Here is a 19,953-nt window from a genome sequence, read left to right as displayed (position 1 = left end):
AAATTTCACAAAGACTGGTTTCCTGGGATCCTAATGATAAATCTATTCATTCGACCCAGAAGTACGTGTTCAGCTCAAAGTGCAGCAGTGATTCAGTCCCAGGTCCAAGTCCACCCTGGACGTTCTCGGAAGCCAGATTTTCCTCTTGATTCTGGAGGTTTGGATAGAAACCAAATCTGCCTGTGGTTTGTACATGATCCTGGGGAAGGCAGTGAGAAGTCGCTAATCCATTCTTTGAAAAAGAGCTGCAGAAGACACTAGTTCTGGGCCCCCCACCTCGAACGTGAGCACGTTTCTGAGGAGCTGGTCCACCCAGGCGGCTGGCTCCCACAGAGGGGTCAGGAACACCAGCTGGGCAGGAGGGATGCAGGGTCCTGGGAACCATCCCCAGCTGCATCCAGTCTCAGGTTCACCCCCGTAAAGGGGGGCTAGACGGGGTCCCTCAGAGCCCTTCCGTGTCGGGAACTAGGAGGTTTTGATTCTCTGCTCCACCGGAGGGGGTCTCTCTGAAGGAAAACCCACTGAGAGAGAGGGACATGGCCTCTGCAAAGAGATCCGCATGCGGGGGACTCCAGGGCGGGGGCTGAGGCAAACTGCAGGCAGACTTTGCTCCGTCCACTCATCCAGCACGTACTGGATACTCACCCGCAAGATGCCGTCTGCACCGGGGGTGAGCATGGCGCGCAAAGCCCCGCCATGTCACACTCGGGGGCGGGCAGTGGACAGTCACAGTGCAGCTCCAGCGAGGCCGAGGGGGCACAAAGCCCGCGGGGAGGTCGGAGCCACGGAGGGCGAGGAAGGCTGAGGTCCAGCCCACCTGGGAGATGGACAGCCGTGCAGACCGAGGACGCACGCGTGCTCACACCCAGTGCTGCAATGGGGCTGGGAGCAGGGGGCGGCCCCAGAGGGCACGGCGTGGGAGCTGGGACCTGGGACTACCCTGACCGAGGAGCTGCCGGCGGGCAGGCAGGGGGTGCTGGCCCGAGGCTGGCCCAGAGCAGCCGAGAGGCCACTCTTCTCAGAGGCGGAGGGCCTCCCAGGCTCTTTCTCCCACTGCAATCTGCTCGGCCCATGTTCCCCATTTCTCCGCTCTCTGCAGGACCTGCCCTGGAGAAGAAATCAGGCAACAGTGGTGCTGGGTGGCCACATCCTCCCACTGAGGCCAGTGAGCAGAGCACGGGGGACAGCAGACGAGACACCAAGGTCAGCGGGGACCAGCCAGCCAGTCCTTCCTGTCCCCCATCTGAGGTCGGGGGGACCAGCTGGCCAGTCCTGCCTGCCCCCATCCAAGGTCGGAGGGGACAAGTTTTTCCTTCCCACCCCCATCCGAGGTCAGGAGGGACCAGTCGGGCCCTCCTGCCCCCATTTGAGGTCGGGGGGACCAGTCGGCTTTGTCCCCACTCCGATAGCTCCTCCTCATCTGCCATCAGGACCCCTGAGGCTCTGACCCCAAGTGCCCCTGCAGTCACTCTGCCTCCTCTGAACAGTGAAGTGCTGGCCTCTGGAAGGGAACCCACGTGGGACCAGCCGTGACAGGACAGAAACAGGGGAGCTGTGGACACGAGCGCCGTGCGGGACAGCACCCGCCCCCGCGGGCCCAGGGCCACCTCGAGAGCAGAGGCTGGGGGGCCCATGGTCCAATGAGATGCCAGCTGAGTGGTGTCTAACACAACTCAAGGGCACGTTTTGGCACATCTCCTGCCCCTGGTCCCAGGACTGGAGATTTAGCAATAGCAATACCAGCAAATTTCAAGTCGACCATTAGCAAAATCCTAAAGCACTTTGTACCTCAGCTACCTGATGCAAAAAGCTGACTCATTAGAAAAGACCCTGATGCGGGGAAAGATTGAAGCCTGGAGGAGAAGGGGACGACAGAGGATGAGATGGTTGGATGGCATCACCAGCTCAATGGACATGAGTTTGAGCAAGCTCTGGGAGTTGGTGATGGACAGGGAGGCCTGGCGTGCTGCAGTCCATGGGGTCGCAAAGACTCAGACACGACTGAGCGACTGAACTGAACTGAAACCCTGAACAAACCCCAGCATACTGAATCCAGCAACGTGCAAGAGTGATACATGAGGACTGGGTGGGATTTATCGCAGGAACACAAATCATTTAAATCTGAAGATCAATAAAGGGATATATCAAATCGATATAATAAAAAACAAAAAAACCACATGACCATTTCAACACATGCAGAAGCAGCCTTTGACAAATCCATGATCTTTTCGTGGTAACAACACTCAGCAAACTAGGAAAAGAAGGGAAATTTCTCAACCTGACAAAGGGCAGCTGAAGGAAAACCCACAGCCAATGTCACACTTCACTGTGAAAGGCTGATGGCTTATTTCCCTGTAGGATCATGAAGACAGATGTCCAGTCTCACCCAGCCATCCATAAACCTGCTGTGGGCTCCCCCCTGGGCAGCGAAGCAGGAACAGGAAATAAAAGACATCCAAGTGGGAAAGGAATAAGCAGAACTGTCCTCAGTTACAGGCGACATGATGCAGTGTGTGCCAAATCCTAAGGGAGCCGCTGAAAAACTCTCACAACTAATAAACCAGTTCAGCAAAATAGTATGATCAGGTCAGGATATAAAAGCAATTATATTTCTATCCTCTTGCAATGAACAAACTAAAATGTGAAATTATGGAAACAGTTACATTCAAGATAATATCTGAAAGAATGAACTGTTTAGGAATAAACTTAACAAGTGAAACATAAAATGTACACTCTGAAAACTACAAAGTGTTGTTGTGAGAAATGAAGATCTGAAAGAATGGAAGGACATCCCATGTTCATGGAAGATGGAGCATTCCCCAGGCTGAGGGCAGATCACCCCGTTTCACATCAGAATACCAGCCCTCTTCCTCGTAGAAGTTAAGAAGCTGCTGTAACAAGGGTCGTATTGGGGCACGCTGAACCCCACACGGCTCTGGAGCCCAGAAGTCTGCCTCCGGGTGGGCGGGCTGGGCTCCCTCTGTGGCCCCCGGAGGGGAGGCTCTCACACCTCCAGCCCATGTACCTATGGCACCGCGGGTCTCCCAGGCTCTCAGAGCATCAGCCCAGCCCCCAACTCCATTGCCAGGGCCTTCCCTGCGTGTCTGCACCTCCCTCTCCCCTCTGGACGCCTGTGCTGGGCTGGCCACCTCCTCCAGGGTGCCCTCCTCTCAATGATAACTGCAGAGACCCAGCTCCAAGTACGGGGTCAATACTTAATATAGCTTAGTGAGAGGGAAGCCAACATCCTACCCTCAACCAGCCACAGGGACTTGCCTCTAGCACATGCTTTACTGACCTCTCTTCCTTGGGCCTGGGGGACACCAGAGGGCAGGAGGTCGTGTCACCAAGAAGCACCCGTCCATCCACCGGCCTGCGGTCCTGCCGTGTCCTGGCTCATTCGCTTTGCCTGCGTGGATTTCTTTGTGTTTGACTTTTTGAGTTTTTCTTTTTTTGTTAAACAATGTTCACTGTAAAAGCATCGAGCATCACCCACAGTCTTGACGGATCTACTCCCTACTTTCTGTCATCAGAACTTGGACTGGGAATGCACCCTAGGAAAGGTGTTTCAAGAGTTAAGCACCATCCTAAGATCCAACCAGTCCATCCTAAAGGAAATCAATCCTGAATATTCATTGGAAGGACTGATGCTGAAGCTGAAGCCCCAACACTTTGGCCACCTGATGCAAAGAGTATCAGGAAAAAAGAGCATCACTGGAAAAGACCCTGATGCTGGGAAAGATTGAAGGCAGGAGGAGAAGGGGAAGACGGAGGCTGAGATGGTTGGATGGCATCACTGATTCGATAGACATGAGTTTGAGCAAGCTCCGGGAGATGGTGAAGGACAGGGAGGCCTGGCGTGCTGCAGTCCATGGGGTCACAAAGAGTCAGACATGACTGAGCAACTGACCAACAACAAATGTGGAGGGAAGACTCTGTCCCTCCCGCAGCGGCCAGAGCCGCATGACATCAGGATCTCCGCCGTTTGGACAGGAGCGGTGCTGCCCGGACTTGCAGGTCAGAACAAAGAGAGGCAGCCCCCGCCCGGCCCTGCTCCACCAACCCTCTGGGAAGGGCTTCAGTAGAGGCGGCGCCTCCCCCGAGCCCTCCTTTGTTCTCCTCCTGTGCTGTCCTGGAGGGGGGCGGGGGCGGGGGCTGTCTGACTCATCTTCACCCTTGCGCCCCCAGCACACACTGGGAACATTTTTAGAGGCTCCATGAGGACATCTGTGGACTAAAAGCTCACAAGCATGGAGTGATGATAACAGAGCGCCTGGCCTGTAACCACGGAGATGCTCTGATTGACAGCTCCCACCGGCTTCCCTCCCCCAGGACCGGTGCTTCTTCAGCCCCAGCCCTCTGGGCGGTCACCTTGGGGTTGCCCCCGGGAGAGTCCAGCTTGGGCCTCCCTCCCGTGGCATCCCAAGGCGCCCTGAGAGCAGCTGGTCCCAGGGGACAGGAGGAGCCGGCCGCCGAGGCCATCCACCCTGGAGCCCAGCCAGGAGAGTGCGGCGGGGAAAATGGGGAAGAGGGACTCGTAACAAAGGCTGGATGTTGCCCCAAACGCGAGGGGAAGACAGACCCCAGCTCAACTCCAGAATCACGAACAACAGGGGCTTTAACGGTGAAAGGGTTTTAAAGGTCATTATGCATTTATCAGTAGAAAAGCAATAGGAATTTCTAACAACGACAGCTGGAAGGAGCAGAAGACACTCTCCTTCAATCACCATGGAAATCTCTGCTCATCACGCACAATCATATTTAGTTATTAATAGACGTCGGCGAGACTGACATTTTGCACATTTCATCCCAAGACGCGTCGGGGACACTTCTGGCATTTACTTTATCATTTTCATCAGTGTCTTCCACGGATTGACCGGCCCGACCCCAAAATCTCACACTGTCACTCATCATAAGTGAATTTATCAACATGTATGGAATCAGAATACACATGAGAGTTTTAACTGTTTGCATACGAAATTACTTCATTCTCCACGCTTCAAAAAAATTCAATTTTGCATAATAAATGATGATAAGGGCCAGTTGACAATTACATAGGTGGGAAGAGTGGGAGGGAGTGATTGGAATTTCAATAGGCCCGTGACTGCGTCTGGGGGTTGCCTAAGTAATCAGCGTGTGGGCTGATTCGCCCCATTGTCGGGGGTTAATACAAAGCCCTTCAGCTCCTATTAGAGGCGGCCCTACTTCAGCTGCAAATTGGCACATTCCTATTAGTATTTTCCTCCTGTGACACATCCTGCAACTGACTTAGATGCACAGTCAGGCGAATATTAAAATTAATTAGGCTATTATTTGAATTCAGAGAAACAGCAGCCTGCCTCAAAAAAATCTTACAGGGGGACACACACGCACGCACACACACCACAGCCAGCCTTGCACAAAACACAAAAGGCTGCCATCACCTGCCGACAGAGCCACCCAGAACGCCCCGAGTGCCTCGGGTGTGCGACCATCACAGCAGAGAAGAGGGAGCAGAGCTTGCTCTGGGCTTTTCTGCCGGCAGCCGCCCTCCCACCAGGACAAGGTTGTGCGCAGACGGAAGTGTGATTTTACGTCCGATCGCACCCGTTTCAGGCCAGGGCTGAAATTTGCTTCATTAGGCAGATGTGTCCCCCGTGTTCTAACCCCGTTATCACATCCGCTGTCCGCCTGCTGCTCTGCACCCGCTCAGACCACGTCAGGCTGAGACATGAACACGGCTGCGGGAGGCTCCCATCCTGCCCGCGGGCGACCGCCTGCCAGTCGCTCGGCCCCCGGGGCACGCATGACACCCACAGCTGTTGTTCAGAGAGTGCTTTGGGGAACCCTGACTTCACCTGTGATTAACGAGCGAATCCATACAAGCCCAAGCTCTCCCTGCTTTTGAATGTGTGCGTATGCGTGCTCCGTCGCTTCCGTTCTGACTCTCCTTGATCCCATGGACTGTAGCCCACCAGGCTCCTCTGTCCGTGAAATTCCCCAGGGAAGAATACTGGAGTAGGTTGCCATTTCCTCCTGCAGGGGATCTTCCTGACCCAGGGATCGAACCCAGGTCTCCCACATTGCAGGCAGATTTTTCACCATCTGAACCACCAGGGAAGCCCAAGGTGTGTTGTCTGCAAAACTGAGTTGTACATTCTCACCTAAAAAATTCCTATTTTTTTTTCCGTTGTGTGTCTGCCCATTGCAGCCCCTGAAACTGTGTGGGGCTTTCTCAGCCGTGATGTTACAGAGAGTACTGGGGTCCACACGGTGCGTGACCTCAACCCCCACCCCCATCGGAGGGGCTGTGCGCTCCGGGCTCCGTGTTTGGCGCCTGCCCTCCTGACTCCTCCCAGACCCAGTGTGGAGTGGTGGCCACAGTCACTCTCCGAGGAAGGAAGTAGGAGATGAGAAGCCGAGGAGAGAAGGCCCCTGAGCTGGCCCGGATGGTGACTCTGCTGCCCGGGCACACAGGGGGCTCCGTCCCGAAGGGCGCCCACCTGGGACACCTGCAACCTTGGCTTAAAAGGGGGTGAAGTCAGGTCCACCCGCATCTCCTAGGATGTGGGCCAATCATCTGTCATCAGACTCATCTGATCTGAAAATCTGCCCAAAGAAGGGGGCAGGGGGACACACCAGCCTCCCGGACTTGGCTCTCGATTCATGAAAAAGAAAACACTGCCATTTAAACCCTAAAGAACAGGACAGAATTTAGTGGAAATGTGGACGCCTTCTTAAAAGCTGACCGCTAAGTCCAAGAGCGCGTGACAGGGTGGGGCGGTGCACACGTGGCAGCTCGGGTCTGGCCTGGCCCGAGGAAGCGGTCACGCCCCCCACACCTCAACCCCGGGCTGACGTGGTCCTGCAGCAGCAGCCGTCCCGCCCACACGCATGCCAGCCTGGGGAAGGGCAGGCCTGCCTCCACTGCTGGGCGGCAGAGGGTCCAGGTGAGTCCAGGTTCCAGCCCGGGGTGGGCCATCCAGAGACGCTGGACTCCGCTGTGCCCCCCGTGACCCCTCATGACCCGTGTAAGCCCCTCCCTGGGACTCCTCCCTGACCCCGTGTGACTCCTTCCCCTCGAGCCCCTCACGCGGCCCCCTCCCCAGGCGCCCCTCGGGCATGAGCCCGGATCCACGCTGCGTCTCGGGGCAGAAGCCACCATTCCTCTCCTGTCCACGTTCAACCGTGCTGTGCAGAGCTCAGTTGCTCAGTCGTGTCCAGCTAGCTGTGACCTCAAAGACTGTATCTGGCCAGGTTGCTCTGTCCATGGGATTCTCCAGGCCAGGATACTGGAATAGGTTGCCATCCACTCCTCCAGGAGGTCTTCCCGACCCAGGGATCAAACTCAGGTCTCCCGCATTGCAGGTGAATTCTTTACCAGCTGAGTCACCAGTGAAGCCCAATACTGCAGTGGGTACCCTATCCCTTCTCCAGCGGATCTTCCCGACCCAGGAATGAAACCAGGGTCTCCTGTATTGCAGGCGATTCTTTACCAGCTGAGCTATCGTTGCAATGATGCCTGTTAAATCAGACTCATCAGTGGAGTGCAAGGCGCAGCAGAGAGGCTGAGATGACCCTAATCCTCACCCCACCCCAGACGACCACAAGGGGACTGGCCTGGGCGCTGGAGGCCGGGTGTCGGGTGCCCAGGAAAGGTGTCCAGTGCTGCATACAAGCCTCCAGACGTTCGGCTTAAGTAGAGGAAGCCCCGAGGAGGTGACCAGGGCCGCCCTTCCCTCTCAGCAGGGCGGCGGGAGCTGACAGGACAAGCAGGAGCAGGGGAGATGAGCCCCGCGGGGCGACTTCCGAGCACACTGCCCATGTTCAGAACCAAAGGGGCCCCGTGTCAAACCCCCTGTGCCGGGCCCACACTCGTGCACCAACCCCGACATCCACCGGCGGCTCACGCTGAAACCATCTGAACTCACAGCTCAGGGTACAGTGTCACGGTCTGCAGTGGGGTGCCATGGTCTATAGTGGGGTGCCATGGTCTATAGTGGGGTGCCATGGTCTATAGTGGGGTGCCATGGTCTTTAGTGGGGTGCCATGGTCTATAGTGGGGTGCCATGGTCTATAGTGGGGTGCCATGGTTCTTTAATGGGGTGCCATGGTCTATAGTGGGGTGTCATGATCTATAGTGGGGTGTCATGGTCTATAGTGGGGTGTCATGGTTTTTAGTGGGGTACTGTGGTCGATAGTGGGTGTTGTCTATAGTGAGGTGTTGTGGTCTACAAGGGGTGCTGTGGTCTGTATGGGGACATATGGTCTATACTGGGGTGCCAAGGTCTACAGTGGGTGCATGGGTGTACTGTGGTTGTTTTCAAACCACAGACCCTGGACATCTCGAGATGGAAGGCTGGGGGAAGGGCTGGATAGTGGGGTGGGAGTGTGGGAGAGCTGCCCACTGGATTACCCGGGGAGCCAACTCCGAGATCGAGCTGAGCCAGCAGGACATGCATTGGGGTGACCGTGGGACCAGAGGCTCTGGGGGCAAGGGGGTGGTCGCATGTGGTCTCACTGGAGCCCCTGCCAGCCCAGCAGTGCACAGTGGAACTGAAGCGCCCTTCAGAACTGACAGGCTGAGCCCAAGGATGGGGCTGCATACCCATGTACACACACGTGCACACACAAACACACGTGCACACATGCTCACACACGTGCGCACACGCGCACGCACATGTGCACATGCTCACACACATGGACACACGTGCACACATGCTCAAACAGACACACGTGCACATGCTCACACGCATGCATACACGTAGCATGCTCACACATGTGCACAGAGAGACACGTGCACATGCTCACGTGCTCACACATGCGCATACACATACACACATGCTCACATGCTCACATGCTCACGCATGTACACAGACACACACATGCACGTGCTCACACATGTGCACACGCACACATGCACACGCACAGATGTGGCCCCGAGGAGCCTCCGTCTCAGCTGGGACTGTTCCAGAAGGGCTGGTAGAGGCCTGCCTCCCCCAGCCCTTCCAACCACTTGCAGCAGGCCCTCCACTCGGGAGGGGGTCCCTGCACCCCCCACCCCTGCTGCCCAGCTAAGAGGCCACCCTGCCCAACCCAGCTCAAGACAGCCTCACCCTAGGGAGGGCAACAGGGGAGGTCTCTGGACCGAGACCCCAGGACCAACTGAGGGCAGAGGCCAGCCACACTGAAGGGGGCCATATGCCAAAGTCTGCACATGCAGACACCCAGACAGCGGGCACACGGAGACACCCAGACAGCGGGCACACGGGGACACATAGACAGCAGGCACACGGGGACACCCAGAGAGCGGGCACACGGAGACACCCGGACAGCGGGCACACGGGGACACATAGACAGCGGGCACACGGGGACACCCAGACAGCGGGCACACGGAGACACCCAGAGGGCAGGCACACGGGGACACCCAGACAGCGGGCACACAGAGACACCCAGACAGCGGGCACATGGGGACACATAGACAGCGGGCACACGGGGACACATAGACAGCGGGCACACAGAGACACCCAGACAGCGGGCACATGGGGACACATAGACAGCGGGCACACGGGGACACATAGACAGCGGGCACACAGAGACACCCAGACAGCGGGCACATGGGGACACCCAGACAGCGGGCACACGGGGACACCCAGACAGCGGGCACACAGAGACACCCAGACAGCGGGCACACGGGGACACATAGACAGCGGGCACACGGGGACACCCAGACAGCAGGCACACAGAGACACCCAGACAGCGGGCACACGGGGACACATAGACAGCGGGCACACGGGGACACCCAGACAGCGGGCACACGGGGACACATAGACAGCGGGCACACGGGGACACCCAGACAGCGGGCACACGGGGACACATAGACAGCGGGCACACGGGGACACCCGGACAGCGGGCACACGGGGACACCCAGACAGCGGGCACACGGAGACACCCAGACAGCGGGCACACAGGGACACATAGACAGCGGGCACACGGGGACACCCAGACAGCGGGCACACGGGGACACCCAGACGGCAGGCACACGGAGACACCCAGACGGCGGGCACACGGGGACACACAGACAGCGGGCACACGGGGACACCCAGACAGCGGGCACACGGGGATATCCTAACACTGGGTACACAGGGACACCCAGACAGCGGGCACACGGGGACACCCAGACAGCGGGCACACGGGGATATCCTAACACTGGGTACACAGGGACACCCAGACAGCAGGCACAGGGGGACACCCGGACAGTGGGCACACGGGGATATCCTAACACTGGGTACACAGGGACACCCGGACAGCGGGCACACGGGGACACCCAGACAGCGGGCACATGGGGATATCCTAACACTGGGTACACAGGGACACCCAGACAGCGGGCACACGGGGCACCCGGACAGTGGGCACACGGAGATATCCTAACACTGGGTACACAGGGACACCCAGACAGCGGGCACACGGGGACACCCAGACAGCGGGCACACGGGGACACCCGGACAGTGGGCACACGGGGATATCCTAACACTGGGTACACAGGGACACCCAGACAGCGGGCACACGGGGACACCCGGACAGTGGGCACACGGGGATATCCTAACACTGGGTACACGGGGACACCCAGACAGCGGGCACACGGGGACACCCAGACAGCGGGCACACAGAGACACCCAGACAGCGGGCACATGGGGACACATAGACAGCGGGCACACGGGGACACCCAGACAGCGGGCACACGGGGATATCCTAACACTGGGTACACAGGGACACCCGGACAGCAGGCACACGGGGACACCCAGACAGCGGGCACACAGAGACACCCAGACAGCGGGCACATGGGGATATCCTAACACTGGGTACACAGGGACACCCAGACAGCGGGCACACGGGGATATCCTAACACTGGGTACACAGGGACACCCAGACAGCGGGCACACGGGGACACCCGGACAGTGGGCACATGGGGACACATAGACAGCGGGCACACGGGGACACCCAGACAGCGGGCACACGGGGATATCCTAACACTGGGTACACAGGGACACCCGGACGGTGGGCACACGGGGACACCCAGACAGCGGGCACACGGGGACACCCGGACAGTGGGCACACGGGGATATCCTAACACTGGGTACACAGGGACACCCAGACAGCGGGCACACGGGGACACCCGGACAGTGGGCACACGGGGATATCCTAACACTGGTTACACAGGGACACCCGGACGGTGGGCACACGGGGACACCCGGACAGCGGGCACACGGGGATATCCTAACACTGGGTACACAGGGACACCCAGACAGCGGGCACACGGGGACACCCGGACAGTGGGCACACGGGGATATCCTAACACTGGGTACACAGGGACACCCGGACAGTGGGCACACGGGGACACCCGGACAGCGGGCACACGGGGATATCCTAACACTGGGTACTCAGGGACACCCGGACGGTGGGCACACGGGGACACCCGGACAGCGGGCACACGGGGATATCCTAACACTGAGTACTCAGGGACACCCGGACGGTGGGCACACGGGGACACCCGGACAGCGGGCACACGGGGATATCCTAACACTGGGTACACAGGGACACCCAGACAGTGGGCACACGGGGACACCCAGACAGCGGGCACACGAGGACACCCGGACAGCGGGCACACGGGGATATCCTAACACTGGGTACACAGGGACACCCGGACGGTGGGCACATGGGGACACCCAGACAGCGGGCACACGAGGACACCCGGACAGCGGGCACACGGGGATATCCTAACACTGGGTACACAGGGACACCCAGACAGTGGGCACACGGGGACACCCGGACAGTGGGCACACGGGGATATCCTAACACTGGGTACACAGGGACACCCGGACAGCGGGCACACGGGGATATGCTAACACTGGGTACACAGGGACACCTGGACGGTGGGTACATGGGGACACCCAGACAGTGGGCACACGGGGCTATCCTAACACTGGGTACACAGGGACACCCGGACGGTGGGCACATGGGGACATCCAGACAGTGGGCACATGGGGATATCCTAATACTGGGTACACAGAGACACCCAGACAGTGGGCACACGGGGATATCCTAACACTGGGTACACAGGGACACCCGGACGGTGGGCACATGGGGACACCCAGACAGTGGGCACACGGGGCTATCCTAACACTGGGTACACAGGGACACCCGGACGGTGGGCACATGGGGACACCCGGACAGTGGGCACACGGGGACACATAGACACCAGCAGCAAGGCTCACACGCTGAGCAAGGCTGTGGCCTCCTGAGGAGGCAGCGGTGGACGGGCCCCATGGGGAGAGGGCCGCAGGCCACTGAGCCAGCTGCGAGAGCCTGACTCAGATCCCTGCACACCCGGAGACGCCCACGCCCAAGGGCTTTATTTATGGAACAAAAGCTACAGGGAGAGGAAAACTTCATAGAAAATATAATTAGAATGTTCAGAGAGATGAGAGAAGATATTGCAGCCACGGGGGGGAAAGCAAGATGCTATTTAAAACAGAACAGAACAAAGAATCTAAAAGAACTCCTGTGACAGGAGAAATAAAAATTTTAATAGAATGTTTGGAAGAAACAGCTGAGGGAAGGGCCCTAAAAGTGAAACTAAGGCTGAACCAAGGGGAAAGGGTATGCGGAGCACTATCTCCATCCGGGGGCCTGGCATGAGGTGGGAAGGGCTGCAGACAGCGAGGACGGGGAGGCCACTGGGCCCATGCGGGTCCCACACTGCCCCCCACGGGGCTAACTCCAGCTGCACCGGGTACCGCCTGGCAAGGGAAGGGATGGGGGCCCTGAGCACGACCCGGGACTATTTCCTGCCAGAGCTTCCCTTCAAGACAGCAGGGGTGTGCTAGTCTCGGAGGAGGTTTCCAGCAGACCCACAGTCTTGCTCTTGCCCTCTCTGCTCCAGTCTGCAGTTGCAGAGGGCATGACGTATGAACCCTGAGCTGGTGTATGCAGTGGTTGTGCGTAGCCGCTGAGGACGCATGTGACATCAATTCACGTCACTCTCAGCTTGGCATGTGTAGAGCTCTGGACCTACTGCATGTGAACTGCCAGATCCCCCACGCTGGTAACTGACGGCTGTTGGGCAGGAACCAAGAGTAGCTGTTTCTTTCCAACATGTGAGGGCTTCCCTGCTTCCCAGGTGGCGCTTGGGGTAAAGAATCTGCCTGCAATGCAGGAGATGCAGGAGATATGGGTATGATCCCTGGGTTGGAAAGATCCCCTGGAGGAAAGCATGGCAACCCACTCCAGTATTCTGGCCTGGAGAATCCCACGGACAGAGGAACCTGGTGGGCTACAGTCCGTGGGGTCACACAGAGTCGGACACGACTGGGTGACTAATAACTGGTTCACTTTGCCATACAGCAGAAACTAACACATTTTAAATCAACTATACTTCAATAAAAATTTTTTAAAATAAAGATAAATGAGAGTTGAGCATAAAAATAATAAAGTGCATCATTTACAATGTTTAAAAAACTGTGCCCCTGTCAGTCAACACACACACTAAGAAGAGAGAGAACAGAGAGATGTGAACCTGAAGGAGTGGGTCAGGGGGCGGTCACGCAGGTGGTCGCGGTGCTACTGGGCACCATCCCGGGGGGGTTGCAGTGTTTCCAGATTTAAAAACGGGAAGAAAGAAGACAAGCAAATAAGCACAATCTAACGTGGGGGAAAAACACAAAGGAAAGACGCATGTTGGTGGAAGATGGTGAAAAGCCGAAGCCAAAGCCATGGGAACCGTCGTAAAGGCCTGAGTGTATCTCAGAAAGACTTGGCTATAAGAAGCGATGATCAGGGTAACTCGTCTGGGGGACTTCTCTGGTGGTCCAGTGGCTGAGAATCGCCTGCCAAGGCAGGAAACATGGCTCAATTCCTGGTCCAGGAAGATTCCACATGCCTCAGGGTAATGAAGCCCGTGCACCACGGCAAAGAGAAGCCAGTGAGAAGCCCGCAGACCGCAGCTAGAAAGCAGTCCCCTGCCCCAACTAGAGAAAGCCCGCGCGCAGCTACGAAGACCTGGCCAAAATAAACCCCACGGCCAAAAATAAATAAATGATACATTTTTTAAAAAATAGCTAATGTTAGGGTAGGATTGTAAACAAAATGGAATTAAAATGCCAGATGGAAATCACACGGGAGAAGGGTGGAGCCATCAGGTGAAGCCACCCAAGGTCAGTGTGTTCAGAGGACACCTGCTCATGTGGGGATCGGGCGTCCTATTTCCGTGAAGGTCGTCCCACGAGAACGGGATCCTGCAGGGATGAAGAGAAGAAGGGAACCTGATGGATCCAACAGCAAACCATGCAGGAGGGGGAGGAGCAATGACAGGAAACTGAGAAATAACACAAAATGGGTTTGTAGCGAGAAATCCCAAGTCATCCACTTTCACAAGAAATGCAACTGAATTTAATTATCGGTTAAAATAGAATCTCCAATTGGAGCTTGAAAAATATATACAGTTGAGAAGAACATGTCTAAAATGAAATGGTTTGAAAAAAACAAAAGAAATGCAAAAACTAAACCAGGCGCGTGCCGAGCAGCGAAGACCAGCATAAGAACCCCAAGTTTAGGACACGTGTTTTCCAGTCCCCCAAAAAGTGCAGAAGCAGAGGGGGAGCAGGGAAGTTCCCAGGAGACAGTAAGATAGTGACACACATGAGACCAGAGACGGGGAGCGGGTCTTAAAGAGGCAGGAGAGGCCGACCACATCCACTCTCCACTGGGGAGAAGGACACAGGAGGGACCCTGTCTGCCCAGACACGCGCTTTCACCCCTCCGTCCGAACCGCACCCCTCCACTGGCTTGTCCAGCGTGGGGACCGCAGGCTGGGTGCCCTCGCCTGCTCCAGCAGCAGGGCCGCCCCTGCCCCCAGCGGGGTGCCCCCCGCGCCATCAGTAGGGGCCTGTCTTCAGACTCACAGGACTGGCCCATGTGGCCCCTTGTGTGGACCCCCACGGCTCCTGTGATCCTGACCCGTGTCTCGGGGCCATACCCCCAGGGCACTGGGCTGGACCCACCGCAGTCAGACAGCAGCCCACATCCTGTAAGACGCCCACAGCATCTCGGGACCTTCACCCACTGGGTCCGATGCAGGCTCCTGAAGCTCCGTGGAGAGGCATCGGCCCCCTGTGGGCACTCGGGCAGGAACCGTCCTCCCCACTCTCCGTGGCGTCCACGCCTCACCTCCGGCCAAGAGCCCATGCTCTGTGCGGCCAGAGGCGGCCAGGTGAGCTTCTTCTCCAGGTGCAAAGCACAGGTGCCAACCACACAGGCCTCCACCTGGTCTCCCTGGACAAGACCCAGGCACCGTGACCTCCCCCCACACCCTCCACCCTCAGAAACCTTACTTCCTCGACGTGAAACACCCGAACAGGCTCAGGCACCGCGCATCCCCAGCTGGGCAGGGGTCCCCGTGAACCCCGTGGGGGTAGCTGGCCGGCCCCTGATCGTCACCGGGAGGTTTAGCTTCCTCAGTTCAACCAGGAGTGGCCCGGACACAGGCTCCCCTGGGCCGGCCAGCATCGCCTCCCTTTCTGACCTGCGTCTCATCCACTCTGCTAAAGCCACACTCAGCCGTCTGGTCCACGGCCCAAGCCCGCCGTTCCCAGCCTGTCCTCGCACTCCGTGCGTCTCCCGTGGGCGGTGACGTGGGATGCGATGCTCATCCTGACCCATCTGTCCTCCCAGCAGTTACCCTGCTGCTTGCGCCTGACATGTCGGAGGGCCCACAGAACTAACCGTGCGCCAACAGTCACTCCGAGCTGTTCAACCAGACAGGCCGTGTTTCAATAACAGTCACTAGTCCTGGAACTGGCGTAGATTTTGCCTAGCACAGAAACGGAGGGACGCCTGGTTTTGTTCTATTTCAGCTGAGGTGTCACCTCTTGGCTCGCAGACTGAATCCTGGATGGATTCTCCTCGGTGTTGGTTTGTCTCACTGTTTTCATGACAAGAAACTGGATAAAACCAAACATCCCTTTCAGACACCATTTTCCTCCGAGCCTGTCTGCACAGCGTCCGTGCTCGGCTGCCCTAGGCGTGTCTGACCCTTTGTGACCCTGCCTCAGACGCTCCCAAAAGGAGCCCTTCATGGGCCTCCAGCGTGGGTGCCGTCAGCCCGTCACCCGAGTTCCACCAGCTACAGGAGCCCTGGTGACTGTCCGGGTGCCCCGTCTTCACCTCCCCGCAGGGTGCCCAGGCCGGCCGCATACGCCACGGGAAGTGACGAGACCGGAGGCCTCGGGCAGGAAGGACCGAGCCACTTGCACGCTTGCATCCAGCACCCGGACTCTGCCGCCTTCTTCCAACTGACCACCTTTGTCTGCCCGCCACCTCTGCGGGTGGATGCGGGAGAAAGCCAGGGACTCCCAGCTCTTCTGTTTCGCTGCTTTTAAATTCTTACACAATCGATGATTCTTAGACAGTGACTGTCTCCCGGTGACCCTGGAAAGAGTGGGTAACCCATGGCTCTTCATGAAAACTGTCCCTGCGATTCTGAAAACAACACACCCCCACCATCCCTGCAACAAAAAGATGGAAAGGCTCAGACTTCAGACGCAGACTCAATGTCCTGGAAGGAAGTTCGGTTGATTGTTCCTCTCATCTTTGGGGTCTTGTGATGCTTAGAAATTCCTGGGCTGAACCGGGCATCGCTCAATAAATGCTGTGATGCGGGGGTGACAAATGTAATTTTCACCTAAACCACTTCTCCGTCCCTCTGGAATAAAGCCTCTGCCTCTTTGAAATAAAGTTCTCTCTCTCCTCTTTCTTCCGCGTAGGAGTCGTGGGGCTCCGGGTGGTGAGAGACGGCCTGCTGGTCTGGGCAGGTAATGACAGGTATTTTCGCGGCTTTTCCAGAGAACAGGCTTCTTGTGTTGAGTGCTGGGCATAGGTCACCTCCTCTCTCGCGGAGGCCACGTCTGTGAGTCCCGTCTGTCCTCAGGAGCCTCAAGTCCTGCCTCCAGGGCAAGGTCTGGGGTTAGGGGAGCTGCGGGGACGTGGGTGGAACGGGGGAGCCCAAAGCCAGGGCGCACAGCCAACTCCCCTCCGCGGGCAGGACGGGCCCTCAAGGGGGGCTCTAATCCCCAGGCCTTCCCTGCGGAACGAGCTCCTGCGCTGCTAACCGAGCTCTGGGCCCTCAGACGCTGCCCAGCTGGCCTGCTCTGAGCCCAGTGCGGGGGCGGCGACAAGGTGGGGCCGGGGTGCCTGGCCCTCTGTCCCCGCTGCGCCCAGAGGGCAGCAGACACCACCGTGTGGAGGCCGGCCCAGAAACACAAGCCGCCATGGGCGGGAGGGCCCCGGAAACGGGGCCAGGCCGCTCTCCCGCATCAGGGAGGGAGGGCGCCATGACCGCGGCCTCGGTGGTCCACGCTCCAGGGACGGAAGAAAGGCGAGGGAGGCTGTCGGTAATCGTTTCTTTGCCTCTGGGGTGGAGGCTGAGGGAGCCGAAGCGGCAGGTGGGAGACGGGTCCTCGCTGATCCGCCAGCTAAGGACACGACCCCGCCCGGCTCCCGGCCCCGCGGGCCCGGAGGAAGAGTGTCTCAAATGCAGAAAATGCCACTTCTAGTGTTTCTATCCCATTTTGTCTCTGATCACACACACACAAAAAGGATGCCCCCAAAGGGTCACAGGGTTCAGTGAAAAATCCTACAAGCTTTTCCAGAACAAATAACAGGCACTGACCCCTGGCCCTCTCTTTGCATAAGAATTAACGCCGGCGGCCCAGCCCCTCTAGTGGCAACTGGGACTTCGTAAATGCCAGCTTCTGATTTAAAACTCTGATTTTTTTTTCCCCCTTAAGAAGCCAGAAGAAAGGGGGTAACTCGGAGCTCATCTGCATCACAGATCAGGCCTCTCCGAGAAAATCAAGCATCCATAATTCATGGCATGTTTCCTGCCAGGGCTGGAGGCAGCGAGATCCTAGCAACGGAGTCCTGGCAACGAGGCGCAGCCAATGGGGCGGGCTCGCCGCCCGCGGGAGGAGGGGACGCGTGCCTGTGGCGGCCTCACGCCTGCATCCGCTTCAGGGGCTCTTGCTCGGGAGGGAGCGGCTGGGCTAGGCTCGGTTCGGCTGGGCTCGGCGCGACTCGGCTCGGCTCGGCTCGACTGGGCTCGGCTCAGCTCGGCTCGGCTCGACTCGGCTCGGCTCGGCTCAGCTCGGCTCGACTCGGTTCGGCTGGGCTGAGCTCGACTCGACTCGGCTCGGCTCGGCTCGGCTTGACTCGGCTCGACTCCGCTCGGCTCTGCTTGGCTCTACTCGGCTTGGCTCGGCTCGACTCGACTCGACTCGGCTCGGCTCAGCTCGGGCGGGAGGACTAGAGCCGCTTAAAATCCGACATGGCCTGGGTTTTCTGAAGCCGCGGTAGCCGCCACGCCCGCTGGCAGACGCGAGAGCCCGCGTTACTAAATTTAAAACAACACCTTCCCTCACCAGCCAGCAGTCTTCACAAAAATAATGCGACACAGGCCCCGACTGCCGGTCTGAGAGGAGCCCTGTTGGCGCTCGAGGGAACGTCATGTGAGAACAGCTTCGTTGAAGCTCCCGTTTCTCTTCCAGTCACGGGCTGGGCTTGCGTTCCTCTGAGACGTGCTCTGGCACCGCAACTGCTGGAAACCCACACGCAAGCCAGAGCCTTCCTCCCGCAGCAGGCCGTGAGGGTGCGGCTCTTCCCCTGGCCCCGGGGCCCCCACCGCCCGGGGACCGGCGGCTGAGGAGCCCCAGCAACCCGTGGAGGTGGGCGTCTGCCGGCCGACCAGGCCGCGGGCGCGTTTGTCTCTCAGGACGACGCGCTCACGGCAACAGCGACTGCCTCACCCCGAGCCATCTCTCGACGGAATAACAGCGAAGCTCACACCGCGTAGCCCGCTGGTTCTCTGGAAGGATTCTGTTCAAGTCACCCCACCACCGGCGAACTGCGCACCCACCACAGCACAGGCCGAGCCTGGTACCCGCTCTGGGCCCTGCAGCGGAATCTGGGCGTCGGGCCCTGCAAATCTCAGCTTCCACTTCGCACACACAGACACCCTCTCCTTCTACTCGGAGGTGTTACCGTGCGGTGTTGTCTATGCGGGCAGAGCCTTCAGCGTGCCCGTCCCACGAGGAGACACCAGAGAAGCCTCGGGTGCTGGCAGCAACTAAAACATTTCTTAAGGATGCTTCAAGCCGTGTCTGGGGACTCGCTGCCCTGCCTTGAATCCGGTGAATTGAATAAATTAGCAAGAGTCTGGGCAAGCTGCCAAGAGCAAAGCGGAATCTGCAGGATCCCCACCGAGCCCAGGTCCCGCCCGGAAGCCCCTCCGGAAAGCGTGAGGGGCTCACCTTCAAAATCGCTCTGGAAGGAGAGCTCCAGAGAGGTGGTGATTCCCTGGCTCTGTTCATACTGATGGCTCTTCAAATGTTACTGCAAAAAATATTAATTTCTGAAAAATCAGTGGTTTTTTTCTTTGTTGAAAGGGGTGTTTTCCATCAGTCAAATGAGAACAACGCCTTTGCCAATGGTTTAGATTTAAAACCAGACTGACATCTCTGCAGACTCAAATGGGCTCTGCAAAGCTCATCAGACTTTAAGGAAGAAATGCACAGGTCTTCCCTGGTGGTCGAGAGGTTTAGGACTCAGCACTTGCAAGGCAGGGTGTGTTGGTCCAATCTCTGGTCGGGGAACTAGTCACTCAGTTGTGTCTTTGTGACCCTGTGGACTGTAGCCCACCAGGCTCCTCTTTCCATGGGATTCCCCAGGCAAGAATACTGGAATGGGTAGTCTTTCCTTTCCCCACCCAGGGACTGAACCCAGGTCTCCCACATTGCAGGCAGTTTCTTTACAGACTGAGCCACCAGGGAAGCCCCGGATCCCACATACCATGGGACCAAAAAAAAAAAAACTTTTTAATTTGAAAAAGAAAAAGCAGACAGACAAACACAGCCAGAGGCAGTC

At 57.9% G+C, this 19,953-nt stretch overlaps 1 protein-coding gene across 1 annotated transcript; it reads left to right on the top strand.

Moving 5' to 3' along the window:
- The first annotated feature begins 696 nt into the window (after window positions 1-696).
- LOC136170389 (collagen alpha-1(I) chain-like) lies at window positions 697-19,160 on the top strand. The gene is made up of 15 exons (XM_065938535.1): window positions 697-775; window positions 1,100-1,291; window positions 3,994-4,081; window positions 4,333-4,506; window positions 6,851-6,929; window positions 7,089-7,167; window positions 7,580-7,678; window positions 7,811-7,918; window positions 14,832-15,064; window positions 15,115-15,247; window positions 15,360-15,645; window positions 16,211-16,361; window positions 17,163-17,410; window positions 18,579-18,755; window positions 18,803-19,160. Exons 1-15 carry the CDS (start codon window positions 697-699, stop codon window positions 19,158-19,160), a joined length of 2,484 nt encoding a protein of 827 aa, XP_065794607.1.
- Window positions 19,161-19,953: the final 793 nt, after the last annotated feature.

The sequence above is a fragment of the Muntiacus reevesi genome, chromosome 6, assembly GCF_963930625.1.
Source record: "Muntiacus reevesi chromosome 6, mMunRee1.1, whole genome shotgun sequence".
NCBI classification, from domain to species: domain Eukaryota; kingdom Metazoa; phylum Chordata; class Mammalia; order Artiodactyla; family Cervidae; genus Muntiacus; species Muntiacus reevesi.
This window is presented reverse-complemented; position numbering and strand designations above follow the sequence as displayed.

What these genes read in the sequence shown, in the direction of transcription:
- LOC136170389 (XM_065938535.1), top strand. Translation starts at nt 697, where the DNA reads ATGTCACACTCGGGGGCGGGCAGTGGACAGTCACAGTGCAGCTCCAGC. An exon ending in CTGGGCGGCAGAGGGTCCAG is followed by an intron (nt 6,930 to 7,088) that starts GTGAGTCCAGGT and finishes CCCCCTCCCCAG; the next exon opens with GCGCCCCTCGGGCATGAGCC. An exon ending in ATCTGAACTCACAGCTCAGG is followed by an intron (nt 7,919 to 14,831) that starts GTACAGTGTCAC and finishes TGGCTTGTCCAG; the next exon opens with CGTGGGGACCGCAGGCTGGG.